Source organism: Schistocerca americana, chromosome X (genome assembly GCF_021461395.2).
Source record: "Schistocerca americana isolate TAMUIC-IGC-003095 chromosome X, iqSchAmer2.1, whole genome shotgun sequence".
NCBI lineage: Eukaryota > Metazoa > Arthropoda > Insecta > Orthoptera > Acrididae > Schistocerca > Schistocerca americana.
The window spans coordinates 668,865,723-668,881,773 of NC_060130.1; the positions used below are offsets into that span (position 1 = coordinate 668,865,723).

The 16,051-nt window shown below is 40.2% G+C and overlaps 1 protein-coding gene across 2 annotated transcripts in view; it reads right to left on the reverse strand.

Annotated features, from left to right (window-relative positions):
• LOC124555603 (egalitarian protein homolog) overlaps positions 1–16,051 on the reverse strand; it is an 81,477-nt gene that overhangs the window by 51,490 nt on the left and 13,936 nt on the right. For both annotated transcript variants that reach the window (XM_047129571.1, XM_047129572.1), the window contains exon 2: positions 7,510–7,590. In XM_047129571.1, the coding sequence (XP_046985527.1) occupies positions 7,510–7,590 (81 nt within the window). The remainder of the gene's footprint in view (positions 1–7,509; positions 7,591–16,051) is intronic.

A 16,051-nucleotide genomic window follows, 5' to 3' on the forward strand; every position in this document is an offset into this window, starting at 1 on the left:
GTGACTACAACAATCATTACTGTGGCAGAAAACACGATCCCTTGCTCTTTAGGGTGCCCCCGGCGAAAGGCGGTCCCTTGGTGGTCACTGGAAGTCGCTGAGACAATTAAGGAGTGTTGGCGAGCTCTACAGTGGCATAAACGGCACCCTTCCCTGGAGCACCTCATAGCCTTTAAGCGGCTCCATGCCCGCTTTCGCCAGCTTATCAAAAGACGGAAGCTGGAGTGTTGGGAGAGATACGCCTCAACCATTCGGTGCCATACGTCACCTTCCCAAGTATGGACAAAGATCAGACGTCTTGTTGGGTACCAGACCCCAACAGGTGTCCCTGGCATTAACATAAATGGTGTGTTATCTACCGATGCAAACACAATTGCTGAGCATTATGCTCAAGCCTCTGTGTCAGACTACTACACCCCAGCCTTTCACACCCTCAAACAGCAGATGGAAAGGAAAGTCCTCTCATTCAGTATACGCCACAGTGAACCCTATAACACCCCATTTACAGAAAGGGAGCTCCTCAGTGCCCTTGCACATTGACCTGACACAGCTCCTGGGCCAGATCGGATCCACGGTCAGATGATTAAACATCTCTCATTTGACTACAAGTGACATCTCATCATCTTCAACCGGATCTGGTGCAATGGCATCTTTCCATCACAATGGCGGAAGAGCACCACCATTCCTGTGCTTAAAACCGGTAAAAACCTGCTTGATGTGGATAGCTATTGGCCCATCAGCCTCACCAACGTTGTTTGTCAGCTGCTGGAATGTATGGTGTGACGGCAGTTGGATTGGGTCCTGGAGTCATGTGGCCTACTGGCTCCATGTCAGGGCGGCTTTCACCAGGGTCACTCTACCACTGATAATTTTGTGTCTGCCATCTGAACAGCCTTTCCCAGATGCCAACACCTGGTTGCCGTCTTTTTTGATTTACGAAAAGCGTATGACATGACCTGGCGACATATCCTTGCCACATTATACTAGTGGAGTCTCCGAGGCCTGCTCCTGATTTTTATCCACAATTTGCTGTCGCTTTGTACTTTCTGTGTCAAAGTTGGTGCCTCTCATAGTTCCACTCATATCCAGAAGAATGGGGTCACTCACAGCTCCGTATTGAGTGTATCTCTATTTGCAGTGGCCATTAATGGTCTAGCAGCAGCTGTATGGCTGTATGTTTCACCTTCCATGCGGATGACTTCTGCATTTAGTACTGCTCCACCAATACTGGTGTTGCTGAGCGGCACCTACAGGGAGCCATCCACAAGGCGCAGTCATGGGCTCTAGCCCATGGTTTCCAGTTTATGGCCGCTAAGTTGTGTGTTATGCTCTTCTGTCGGCGTCATACCGTCTATCCAGACCCAGAACTTTACCTTAATGACGATCCACTCACCGTAGTGGAGACATATCGAGTTTTAGGACTGGTTTTCCATGCCTGATTGACTTGGCTTCCTCACCTCCGTCAGCTTAAGCAGAAGTGCTGGCAGCACCTCAATGCCCTCTGCTGCCTGAGCAACACCAATTGGGGTGCAGATCGCTCTACGCTGCTGCAGCTCTACAGAGCCTTTGTTGAATCCCGCCTTGACTACGGGAGTGTGGTTTATGGTTTGTCGGCACCCTCAGCATTGTGTTTACTCAACCCAGTGCACCACTGTGGCGCTCTCCTAGCGACAGGAGCTTTTAGGATGAGTCCGGTGACCAGCGCCCTGGTGGAGGCCGGAGTCCTTCCACTGCAGGTTAGGCGTGCACATTTGCTCTTCAGTTACGTTGCACACATTTGTAGTTCTCCTGCGCATCTGAATTACCATCTCCTTTTCTCGCCCATGGCGGTTCATCTCCCTCATCGGTGACCCAGGTCAGGACTTACAATTGCAGTTCGTGTGTGATCCCCTCTCTGAACTGGAGTCCTTGCCTCTACCACCTATACTCGAGGTTCATTCACGAACACGTCCATGGTGTACACCTAGGCCTTGGACCTTTCACGTGGCCCTATGGACTCAGTTAACCCTGCGACTCTCTGCTGTCACTTCCTCTCAGCTCTCGACATGTACCGGGGCCATGAAGTGGCTTACACCGATGGCTCGATGACTGGTGGTCACATTGACTTTGCCTATGTTCATGGAGGACATATAGAACAGCACTCCTTACCAGACGGCTGCAGTGTTTTCACTGCATCGCTGGCGGCCATATCTTGTGTTCTTGAGCACATCCGATCATGCCCAGGCGAGTCATTTATCTTGTGTACTGACTCCTTGAGCAGCCTACAAGCTATCGATCAGTGGTACCCTCGTCATCCTTTGGTAGCGACCATCTAGGAGTCCATCTGTGCCTTGGAACGGTCCAATCGTTAAGTAGTATTTGTCTGGACCCCAGGTCAAGTCGGAGTCCCAGACAATGAACTTGCCGACAGGCTGGCCAAACAGGCTACGTGGGAACCGCTTATGGAGATCGGCTTCTCTGAAACTGACCTGCATTCAGTATTACGCCGTAAGGTTTTGCGGCTTTGGGAGACGGAATGGCATAACTTCAGTATGCACAACAAGCTGCGCGCCATTAAGGAAACTATGAATGTGTGGAAGACCTCTGTGCACACCTCTCGCAGGGACTTTGTGGTTCTCTGTCGGCTCCGCATTGGCCATACATGGTTCATGCATGGTTACATCCTATGTTGCGAGGACCCACCTCGGTGTCGCTGTGGCTCACAAATGACAGTCGTTCACTTATGCTGGACTGCCCACTTTTAGCCACTCTGCGGCGGACTTTTAACTTTCCCAGCACCCTACCTTTGGTGTTGGGCCACGCCTCAACAGCAGCTTTAGTTTTACGTTTTATTTGTGAGAGTGAGTTTTATCATTTGCACTAAGTTTTAGCACATGTCCTTTGTCCCTGTGTGTCCTCCACCCTAGTGTTTATAGGGTGGAAGTTTTAATGTGTTGCAGAGTGGCTGGCTTTTCCCTTTTTATCCTCGTGGTCAGCCAGCCATGGTAACCTGCTTTCTTGTTGTAATCTCTTCTACCTGTTTCTTGTGTCTTTGTGGTTTTCTTGTCCCCTTTTGTCCATTTAAGTGTTTATTGCCCTTCAGTCGTTGTTGTAGTTATTCGTTTCATTCTGTTTTGTGTTGTAAGTCTCATTGTCTTATTCTCACCCTTGTGGCACTGTTTCCTTCGGAACAAGGGACCGATGACCTCGTAGTTTGGTTCCTTCCCCCCTCTTTTAAACCAACCAACCAACCACTCTCTTACCACAGTACCATGTCATACCACTAGAGCAGCCCACACCTGTGCCATTTTGTTTGGCTAATCTGTTGGCGTCCAGTGTTACTGTGGTGTGGAGATTTAATGTGTGCTTTTGACTGCAGACACATACCTACAAATGGGACAGGGAGAATATCTTTATTTTATCAAGGTAATACTAAAATTTTGACTACCGGACCTGCAGTTGGCATGGATAAATGGATATCCTTTTTTTATATACCAGGATGAAGTTGCTGCCAGCTGTTTTATACCATTTTTCACTTCTTGCTTTATACCATTTTAGCTTCTGCATATTTTCTTTCACTTCTTTTAAGCCGGTTCCTCAACGGGCATCTCACAAGTCTGGAACTCTAATGTGTCTCTCTGTTTCTTACTATAGTGCAACAACATTTTTGTTTTTTAGTTAAAAGTAATTTGCTTTCATTTGGGTTTGTGGGAATTTCATTCTTCTCGTCTTTCTACCTGCAACACTTTCAGCACATTCCTCATCAAAACCTATATTCTTCCTATGTTCCTAAAATTAAAATTTTGGTTCAGGTATCTTTTACTGCAACCCTTATGCATTTCCAACCATCTTAAATTGTAGTTTCTGGCAGGCTGTATGCAACTGAACTCATTTTATTTCCATTGACATGGGAATGGTCCAACCTGACATGTCAAAACCTGCCCTGGGATTATTTTATACATGAAGAACACACCGAAAGAAATGCATTTACAAAATTTTAGCTACTAAGACACACTACAGGTTTTTTTATATAGGGGGCTTGAGAAATGTAAACCCTGTCATAGCTGTAGCATGCAGCATATGCACAACACAGCAGGCACAGGCATGTATTCTTGATTGATGGTACATTGGTAAACAGATAAAATGGCATAATGTAATCGTAATATATGCAGAAAACTTCAGTTTCCATTGATAGATTCACTGATGCAGTTGTTCATATATACTATTCACTTGAATTTGTGGTTCATTTAATATCCATGATAATTAGCTGTTGCCTTCACGGTATTACTAGGTATTAACAACGGAGATAAAACTGTTTAATTTTCTTTGTAACAATATTATGAGAGGGAATGTTGCTACTCACGATATAGCGGAGGTGCTGAGTTGCAGACAGGCACAACAACAAGATTCTCACAATTATAGCTTTCGGTCAACAAAAAAAACACACACACACACACACACACACACACACACACACACACACACACACACACACACACACACCTGCCGTCTCAGGCAACTAAAACCACATTGGCAGTGTGATTTCAGTTGCCTGAGGTTGAAGTTGTGGGTGGGTGTGTGTGTGTGTTGTTGACGAAGGCCCAATGGCTGAAAGCTTTAATTGTGAGAGTCTTTTTTGATGTGCCTATCTGTGACTCAGCATCTCCGCTATATGGTGAGTAGCAACTTTCCTTCTCATAATATTGTAATATTGTTACATTCCATCCTGGATTTTCCATTGTTTAATTTTCTTTGTATATGCTTTTGATAGCATCTCTCTTTGTGCACGTTCCAGAGTTTCACAATAATGTAGCAGCCACTTAAGGTTTTCCACCTAGCAAAGATAAAACAAGAACAATGTGGTATGCAATCAAAATCACTTTCTTTTCCTGAAAACTACATACGTGTTATTTGTTAGTTAATTTCTTGAACATTCATTTGAATGATGCTGACATTTTGTCAGAAAGTGTGGTGACATTAGAACAACGAGCAAGCAACTGTGACAATTTGGTGAACTGTGTTTGAAATGATGATTGTTGGATAATTAAAGTCCAGAGCAAACACATAGTCCCTTCCTAGCACAAAAAGAACATGGAGAGAATAGCTTTCATTGACAAAATGATGTAACTTTTTCGTTAAACGAAGGAGGGGAAAACGCTTAAAGTTAAGCTGCCTGCAAAGCCGGTTCCATTTCATACGATCTGAACGTGACATGTGTAAATGGAAGAAAGATTGTCATGCAGTACAAATATCCACCAAAATGAAACTAGCAGAAGTGAGAAAGAAAAAATATCTGAAAGATTTGGAACTGCATGTGGAAGTCAATGGACAGTTACCGAGGGGAAATCCACAAGACCAGGCCCTATGAACTGCAAGCAAGATGAACATTAGTGATTTCCAGGCTTCTTTGGCCTGGTTAAATGGACTCAGAAAATTATACAGGAAACAAAGTCACAAAATTATGTTTACTTCAACTAAACATGTAGAGATGTCATTAATAGTTAATACTATAGACAAATTCATCACTTCTTGTTATCCCTTGATATGCTGTTTCCAAAGCCAGTCAGGTTTCGTGCAAGAACTGTGGGCGAACTGCACTTCACCATTTTGAGTAAAAAGAAGGCAGTTGCTTATTCAGTCGATGAATGCTATGACACATTTGTATACAACATTGCCAGTGATAAGTATCAGTGGATTACTGTTTCTGCAGCTTTATACCTGTCTTCAGTAACCTCATGGCAAATTAGGACCAAAAATTATTTTTAAAAAATTGAACTGTTTACTGGTAAATATCCTGATTTGGAAATAGCAAAATTTGGTAAAATGGGCGAGAATGATTTTCAATACAACACCCGAAACATCATCTTAACAGTTTCAGAGAATAATCCATTGCTTTCGTTGGATTCTTGATCTGGACATAGTGACACATCTGTCTGTAGGAGAATGAAAAGACTATTTATATCATTAGGATTCCACCCACAACTAACAGTGATATTCAGCCCCTCAATAAGGGAATTTCTCAACAATGTAAACCATTTTGCAGAAAATGGATGAATAATATAATTTTTGATAGCTCTTTGTCATTTCAGGTTTATCAACAGTATTGTTAAACTTCAGTCATTTGTGTACTGTCAGTCTGCATCATCGCGTGTTACGAATTTGATCAAGTATGCCTGGTACACAGCAAAATACACAGAACAATGACCTTGACCATTTCTTACTTCACGCCGATTCTGTCTAAATGAAACTAGTAATTGCATTGAAATGCCTGAACGCATTAATTTTCCTTTTAGAGGGCATGCCTTGTCTAGGAAAATATTTGTTTTTGTTACGCAATACACGCTTCGCATTTTTGTGACAACTACACAGAATAAACAAAGAACTGTTTAATTCTTAGTAAAATATACAATATTCAAAAATTATCATATGAACTGTGCTACAGGAATTTCTATATAAATATTTCATGTCAACAAATCAAAGTCCTGAAAGATGGACATCATCTGTAATTTAACAGAAGACACTGTCTTGATTTTGTTTCTTCTGCCAGTCACTTGCATAACAATTATATCTGCAACAGTTTAGCTGTAATATGAATTGGAATTTATTCAAAAATAATAATGATTTGACACAGACTTCTTCATGTGGCAAAACTAAGTACCTTTAAATTTTTTTCTAAGTACTAGCTGTACACCTTAGCAATTAAAGTTTTTACTGTGCATTTCTTTTGGTGTATTCTTCGTGTTTCAAAAAATTCAAGGTAGGTTCCAACACGTCAGACTGGACCACTCCCTTGTGAGTTGCAATGTGGAAAATAAGGTCTGGAGTCCTGAAGAAGTTAATAGTGTGGAAAGGACAATCCTCTTCAGAAACTTCTTAAATCAACAGTAACGGCAGTAATTGTGTGTGTGTGTGTGTGTGTGTGTGTGTGTGTGTGTGTGTGTGTGTGTGTGTGTGTGAGAGAGAGAGAGAGAGAGAGAGAGAGAGAGAGAGAGAGAGAGAGAGAGAGAGAGAGAGAGAGAGAGAGAGAGAGAGAGAGAGAGAGAGAGAGAGGGGGGGGGGGGGGCTTCCCCCCCCCCCATTTATGAAAATATACCAACATTCTATAAGGCTGCCAGAAAGAATAAACAACTATTAATTCATAACTCAAATGAGAATATAAATTTAGATGGTGAATGAATGAAAGAAAAACAATAGCTGGGTAAAAATCTTCCGTCTGGTCAACTATAGTCCAGTACTGCCCAATACGAGCATAATGCAGTCTACTGCACACCTCGCAAAATCCATACCTTCAATTGAACATTTTCTCAGTTGTGGGTTTTGCATGTGACTTTCTTGTCCATTTTATCTCCATGTTACTTCACCCAAAGGAAACAACATTAAGCATTAATGCTACAGTGTGACTCCCTCGGCTATGAATGAAAATAACCTGGTAACAACTTCATCTGCTTTATTACTGCGGAGTCACTTTTTTTTCACAGTCATCAAACTTAAATAAATAAATAAATAAATAAATAATGGTTTGGTAGTTACCTGTGTGTCAAAAACATTTTTCAAAGTGATACCAAACTGGTTGAAAAGATTGACACTGTCGTTTCGGCAATCGTGAACAACCTGAAAAAATAAAACATTTGTTAGGGAGAATAAAAAAAATGCAAATTGTGCAAGTAATAACTTTAAATAAAAGGCCAAGTCAGTACAGCTGAAAATCAATCTCCCCCCTAATGCAGTGTTCATAGGTAGTGAACACTTGTCCGAAGACCAAGCCAAACTGCACTGGCAGTGGTAAAAACTAAATTTAATAGTACATACAACTTAGAAAATAACTTGAACATAGAATAATAAGCAAAAATTGCCTACAGAAAAGTGAGTTGGTTGAATACCACAAAGAACCTGTGTCCACTGCTTAGCACTGCAGGAGCAGGAGTATACACAAGTACGTACACATACAGGGTGGTCGGAAATTCCCGCTACAGACTTCTAGGACTTGTAGAGGGGAGTGAGTCCATTGTATTTTGAATAGGAACCCATGTCTGGAAACATCATCCAACGAAACTACAGAGCATCAAAGTTATAGGCGCGGGCATCTGTAAATGTACGTATACACGGGGTGATTCTGTGATGATGAAGTTAGGAGAATGATAAATGTATTAATTTGAAGTAAGGATCCCTGTACCGGAAACGAACGAGTCAAATGTTATAAATGAAAACCAATCTGATACCTCTGACAGTTGAAAACGTGTACCGGTTTTTGTGTTGCGAAGAGTGTTGGTAACTTTCAATGGTGGTAGTCTGGACAAAAACGAGAAAAAATGTCAAATAAATGTGGGCTCTAAAGTGCATACCTTAACAGCTATATACACCTGCTCAGTAGAGATGTCTTTTACATTAGCGAAGATGAACAAATGGTCATAGTTCTTCAGGTATGCAATTAAGAGCCCATGTTTACTGGACATATTTTCTCGTTTTTGTCCACACTACCACCACTGAAAGTTACCAGCCCTACACTCTTTGCAACACAAGAACTGTCAGAGGTATCAGAATGGTTTTCGTTTATAACCTTTGACTTCTTTGTTTCCGGTACAGAGATCCTTACCTCAAATTAATACATGTATCGTTCTCCATCGTCCTAGAAAGTCTGTAAAATCATCACGGAATCACCCCGTGTATACATACATTTACAGACGCCTGCGCCTATAACTTTGATGCTCTGTAGTCTCGTTGGATGACGTTTCCAGACAAGGGTCCTATTCAAAATACGATGGACTCACTCCCGTCTACAAGTCCTAGAAGTCTGTAACGGGAATTTCCGACTCCAACCACCCTGTATGGTCAAGAGTATACAGGAACTACTTAAAAAAACACCACCTTGCTTACAGAACACATAGGCTAAGCTTGTTTTACTTTGAAAATCAACCAACAGTGTCTTTACAACATTTCAGAAGGTCTGGGAAATTGCTGTTCAATTTAATTTATCAGGGATGTTTACAAAATGTCACAGCACACGCACAATTGAAAATGTCCTTCAGATTTGATTGATTCAAACAGTCTAAGGGGGATCTGGATTTAACTTCAATATAGAGCAGCCCAGGGCTCTTCCCTTGAGTAAGTCTGGCTAAACACATATGTCACTATTCAAAGGAAGGACTTTAGAATAACACTGGATCCAATGGCAGAGGTGTCGAAAATTTCTTATAGTACTGAATACAAAATTATGTAGGTTCACTTACACAAAACAAGTATCTACACACAACTAGTGTCAAGCTTGCCCAGAACTCTGGAAGGCAATTCAAATGAAGTATGAAGCAACCTTCAGTGATAAGGTTAGGCTTAACTTGCTAACAGTGTGTGCAGGCATACAAAGACAAGTAAAACTATTGTTCTCGATGAGAGAGAGATACCAAAATCAGACACATGAGGGCACTGAAATAATTCAATGGCTAAAAGTGAAAATTTAGGCCAGACTGGGACTCGGACCCAGATTTTCTGCTTCATGTGAACAGTCACCTTAACCACTTTGGGTATCCGAGCACACTTCCAGTCCAACTCAAATTCCCAACTTCCTGCACACTACTTACGTAGCATCCCCCCTGTCCACCATCCTCACTGCTCGCACCATTTAGCTCGATTCTCGCAAGAGGTGCATTCACACTGAAAACAACATGAAATGCCGTCAAGGCATAATTACTATTATACGTGTGGTGTGTCTTCTTTCAGACACGTCCGAAAGAACAGACACCACACATTTTTGATTCTGCGGCTTTATATCCACACGATGAAAGAGAAATACCAACATCAACTGTATTAGGACACTGAAATTTGTGACTTTGATTTGATTCCAAAGATGAAGGAACCACTTCGTGACATTCACTTCAGAACTGCTCCAGAGATTCGACAGGCAGTAGACCGCTCCATTCGCACCATCAGCAGAACAGGCTCTGCTAATGGTATACTACACTTTCCACATCACTGGGAATGGGTTCTACACAATGCTGGAGACTACTTTAAAGGACAGTAACAGGAGCAAACATGTAACTCTTTTGTATTGGTTGTGGATAAATAATTGCCACTTGGTTTCTTATGTAGTCAATAAATGTGACAGCGTCAACTGATGAGAAATATCATGTTAGTGTAATAAGCCAAATAAACCCAAGAAAACAGATGGGATGAATTTATAACACTGTCAATGTGAGGTCATTAGAGATGGAGCATATGCTCTGATTGAGGAAGGGTGGGGAAGGATATACTTTTTAAAGGAACCATTCTGGCTAGGAAAACCACAAAAAACTTAAATGTTGATAGCCAGATGGAGATTCGAACTCCTGTCTTCCCATATGTGACTACTGTTAATAATAACTGTTCCACTCAAGATACATTCTTTTGAGCTGTACATAACAAAATGTCTGATTGTAATCAGTTTCTCATAATACATTTTTTGTCTAGAAGAAATAGAGGAACCATAAATGTAATAGAAAGGTGAGAAAGAAGTCAGTCTCTGGAGATACATATGAAGTGCACCATGTAAAATCCTCTTGCAATATAATAAATATGGTTCAACCTTCACTAATCCCCTACAAAAATCACGGTGGTCTTTTAACTTCCTCTTATCTGAAATGAACAACCCCTCATAGCATGACCCCTCCCACAACCCTGTGCTAGTGCTTCAACTTTTGTTTGCATCTTGTTTTGCATCCACTCTCACAACTCTGAACCACACTCGTTTCTCTCTCTCTCTCTCTCTCTCTCCTAGATGTCTTTCTCTCTGTACCACTACTGCTGTCCTATTCGACCACACCATTTTTTCTATGCACCTTCCTTGCCCTTCCACCTGTTTTTGCATATTCGCTTCTTCTTTAACCATCCCTTGCACCTAACTTGAGGCACTGGTCAAGTTTAAAAGTGTTTCTTGGAATTTTCATTACTTTCTAACACAAAATGCAGATTATTACAAACTGTTGAACAATTCCATGTGGCTATATTTCACCCAACGTGGAATATATCCACTATTTCGAAAACAAAGTTTTAAGTAGGGATAATGGCTTATCTAAATTTACATGGATACTCTGCAAATCACATTTAAGTGCCTGACAGAGGGTTCATTGAACCACCTTCACAATTTTCTATTATTCCAATCTCGTATAACGCGCGGAAAGAATGAACACCTGTACCTTTCCATACGAGCTCTGATTTCCCTTATTTTATCTTGGTGATCGTTCCTCCCTATGTAGGTCGGTGTCAACAAAATATTTTCGCATTCGGAGGAGAAAGTTGGTGATTGAAATTTTGTGAGAAGATTCCGTCGCAATGAAAAACGCCTTTCTTTTAATGATGTCCATCCCAAATCCTGTATCATTTCTGTGACACTCTCTCCCATATTTCGTGATAACACAAAACATGCTGCCTTTCTTTGAACTTTTTCAATGTACTCCGTCAGTCCTACCTGGTCAGGATCCCACACCACGCAGCAGTATTCTAAAAAAGGACGGAGGCAGTCTCCTTAGGTCTGTTACATTTTCTAAGTGTCCTGCCAATGAAACGCAGTCTTTGGTTAGCCTTCCCCACAACATTTTCTGTGTGTTCCTTCCAATTTAAGTTGTTCGTAATTGTAATACCTAGGTATTTAGTTGAATTTATGGCTTTTAGATTAGACTGATTTATCGTGTAACTGAAGTTTAATGAGTTCCTTTCAGCACTCATGTGGATGACCTCACACTTTCGTTATTTAGGGTTAACTGTCACTTTTTGCACCATTCAGAAGTCTTTTCTAAGTCATTTTGCAGTTTGTATTGGTCTTCTGATGACTTTATTAGTCGACAAACAACAGCATCATCTGAAGACAACCGAAGACGGCTCCTCAGATTGTCTCCAAAATCGTTTATATAGATAAGGAACAGCAAAGGGTCTATAACACTACCTTGGGGAATGCCAGAAATCACTTCTGTTTTACTCAATGACTTTTCAATTACTACGAACTGTGACCTCTCTGACAGGAAATCACAAATCCAGTCACATATAACTGAGACGATATTCCATAAGCACGCAATTTCACTACGAGCCGCTTGTGTAGTACAGTGTCAAAAGCCTTCCGGAAATCCAGAAATACGGAATCGATCTCAAATCCCTCGTCAATAGCACTCAACACTTCATGTGAATAGATAGATAGTTGCGTTTCACAGGAACGATGTTTTCTAATCCCATGCTGACTGTGTGTCAATAGACCGTTTTCTTCAAGGTAATTAATGTAATGTAATTATGATTGTATACAGGTGTTGCAGGCAACACTTGTGCACGAAGCCAGCTAACTCAATGGTTCTCTAACATGTTTTCTCTTCCTGTCTAAATAAAATTTACATCCTTTCAATTCCAGGCATTTTTTCCAGACTTCGTAATGTATCACACATTAGCATAGTTTCATCAAGAACATCACGCCAGACTTGCATGAAGAGGATTTGTTTGATGAGAATGGAACCATTACCTAGATGTTTGTCGTATTAAACGTTGAGTTGACATAAGGTGGAAATTATTTACATTCTGCCAGAAGTTTCCATTTCTATCTCAAGGCTGATGATAATCATGTTGATGAGCACTGTAAACTGTTTCTTGAGACAGTGGAAAGTTCACAAATTTATTTTCAGTGCTTGAAACCAAAAACTAAATTGTAATCTTACTTAGTCTTTCTTCCATTTCTTCACAAGAAACTAGTTTTTTAATTTTATTTAGCATTCCTTTACACGATTCTATCTGCACAATCAATTTTCATCTGACTTGGTAAGGATCATACGTATGAAATGTACGTGCCCTAGCCTGTATGGTTTGCTCCACTTAAACTGAGTGTAAAGAATATTTGAAACTTTAATAAAGAAGACTCCTTGGCACTTTTTTTACTATAAAGGACTGATCCTCAAGGTGTTTGCACTGACGAAATAAATAGCCTGCATTCTATGAGTAACTGTGGAGTTTCATGTCAAAGTACTTCAACAGTTGGGTAAACAGCTCATATACATCCACCCACAAATCCAGAAAGACTCTTTCATCAGGACAATATACAGAACAACACTGTGTTAGCAATGAAGGACACTCTGGCAATAAGAGAGTATTCAAATGCTTCCCCAAACACTTTAGTCACCCCAAGTGACACACCACTTGCAACAAATCTTGCCTGAAAGGAAACCATGTTGGGACCACTGAAAACATTCAAACACATGCGACAGGAACAGACAAATCCAATGGAGACAAAAAACTTGAAATTTTCATTTTGATTTGGAGTGAAATTTTTCTTTCATTTTAAGTAATCAGCTTAATAATCACACCACCAGGAACTGCTTGATACCTATGAACTCTTGCTTTATTCTCTTACCATAGATGTCACATTACAGTAGGAATAGAGATCGATGTGGTCAGAACACTACTGTATTGGCAATTAATATAGTCTTTTGAATGCAGGGCTACCCCTCGTCCTCGTCCTCCTCCTCAAAGTAGCTCCTCCATTTTTCTTACAAAGCTGATAGGACCCATTCCAGTTCATCCACCAAGGAAAAATTTTTAACAGTATAAGCTCCTTCACGTGACAGTTACAGGTGCTCATCAATTGGTAATGAAACTGGAGATTACTTTTAGCAACATATTTAACTGTGTTAAAAACCATATGTCTTATTTCCATACTACGTGAATTGCATTTGTTTTCATGGATTCTACAAATATATATTTATGGACTCTTCAGTGGTAAAGCCACCTACCAATACATTAATGTTAGATTCTTGTTCCTAATATTTCTTTACAAATTTGGTCAAAGGTCAAGCCCTTTTTATTATTCTCTGATATTGCTTCTCTCTTTATTTTAGTAAGCATCCTTTTTTCTAGATATATGTTGTTATAAGGGCTAACAGACAGGAAACTTGAATTACTACTGAAGATCACACAATAATAGCTTAAGAGTACGCTTATGACAAAACACACATCTGTAAAAGATGATACACATATAGGCTAAATAACATATTTTCTTCAGCCAAAAGATTTCTGTATATCCTTCTTGGTTTACGTATTATTTTGCTTTAGGCCATGGTGCAAATCTACAGACCTTAATAATCTTTATCACTGTTCATGTAATATTTCTGTTGTTGACTTTTTTAAAAACAGAATCTTGGCTCTTGTATCACACCAAAGTTATTATTCTGCATCTACTTCTACACTCTGCTAACCAATGTGAACTGCATGGCAGAGGGTACTTCCCTTGACCATGCGTTACAGTATCTTCCCGACCCATTTTCAAATAACATGTGTGAAGAATAAGTATTAAAATGCCACTGTGCACCTTGTAAGTAGTCTAATATAATCGATGTGGTTCCTACAGGAGCAATACATATGAGGCAGTAGTAAATTTTTAGATTCATCACTTTATACCAGCTCTTGGAACTTTGTAAGCAATATTTAATGGGATGGTTAGCATCTGTTTTCAGGTTTTTCAGCACCTCCATTATGCTCTCAAATGAGTCAAACAAATCTGTGACCATTCATGTGGCCCTTAGTATTAATTCAATATCACATTAGTTCAATTTTGCATGGATGCCACACACTTATGCAATATTTTATAATGGGCTAAGCTGGAGTTCTGCAGTCAATCTCCTTAGCAGAATGACAGTACTTCCCCAGTATTCTATCAATGAACTAATGTGCCACCTGCTTTGCCAATGACTGCGCCTGTGTTGTTCTTCCATTTCATATAGTCACAAATTTTTACGCCAAGGTATTTTAACAAGTGGACTGATTCCAAGTGTCTTTCATTGATATTGTAGTCATGTGATACTAAATTTTCGTGTAGAACAGAATTTTACATTTCCAAAAATTTAGGTTTTAAGATTCTACAACACATAATACCTCTTCTCACAGGTGGGTATGGCCTGTGCTTTCTCCCAACCACTGAGCAAAGTTTTTTTGTTTGAGGGATCTACGGTTTGCAACAGTTAAAGATCTGTACACAATCCTGTATAGATTCCATTGAACCATGGGGCTTTGTTCAACTTCAGTGATCCCAGACTGCTGATACTAATATCTACATCTATATTCCATAACTCTCATGCTTTTGCAGTTTACCTTCAATTAGGATTTGACGTCCAGTTTCCAGTAAGTGCGCCAGGTGCACAGTAACATTTCTCATGTAAACTGATAATGCCACAGTGCTTACAAGGTATACCCTACAGTCAGTACGTACACTAACTTTCCATATTACACGAGTAAGTTCTATCAAAAAGAAACTTACATTTGTTCAAGAGACTGACTAGCCATATTTGGCAACTGGAATCCGTTACACATGGCACACTGAAGTAATGTATGTAAAGAAATCCTGTTGCTAAAGTAGGTACACAACTGAACCTCTCATTTTAACAATCAACTTTTGTACAAGACAGTTGTTAATTTAATGCTGTTTGTGGTAAACCATATTTTTCTTCTGGAAACAAGTCAGCATATCAGTCAGGTGGCAAAGGAATTGATGTAAGCAAAAATGTTTCTGAACTTGCAGCTGGATTCAACTTGTACTTTCAATAGACATAGCATGTTGTACTGGTATCACGGGCGAGATAGTGCACAAAAAATACAAAGTGTTTCAATTACCCCCTCCCACTTACAACACTACTTTTTGAAGGAATCTTGTGGGTCACCAGGTGCCAGAGTTAGCATATAACAACCTAATATGAGTAATGCACATGAAGGCAAGAGACTAGGTTGAAGTCCCGGTCCAAAGCACAATTTTAATCAGCTGAGGTTTTTCATAAAAACATACACATTCTGCTGCAGATTGTAAGATTCATTTATGTAACAACCTTTTCCACTGTCCTGCCTTGGCCTATAGAAATAAGAAGTGCTACTGAAAAGTTCCCAGTATGTATGTGTAGGTTGTGAAGTCTAGCTAATATGATGAAATGTCATCAGGTGGCACCACATAAATTCTTCAAGAGTTAGTGGCTCAAGTGGCTTTGTGCTAGGTGGTCATGTTTAACTGCTACATAAATACGACATACTGAGGCATGCATTTTGAGAAAACACTTTAAGCCACAATCAAACTTATGACTGATCCAAA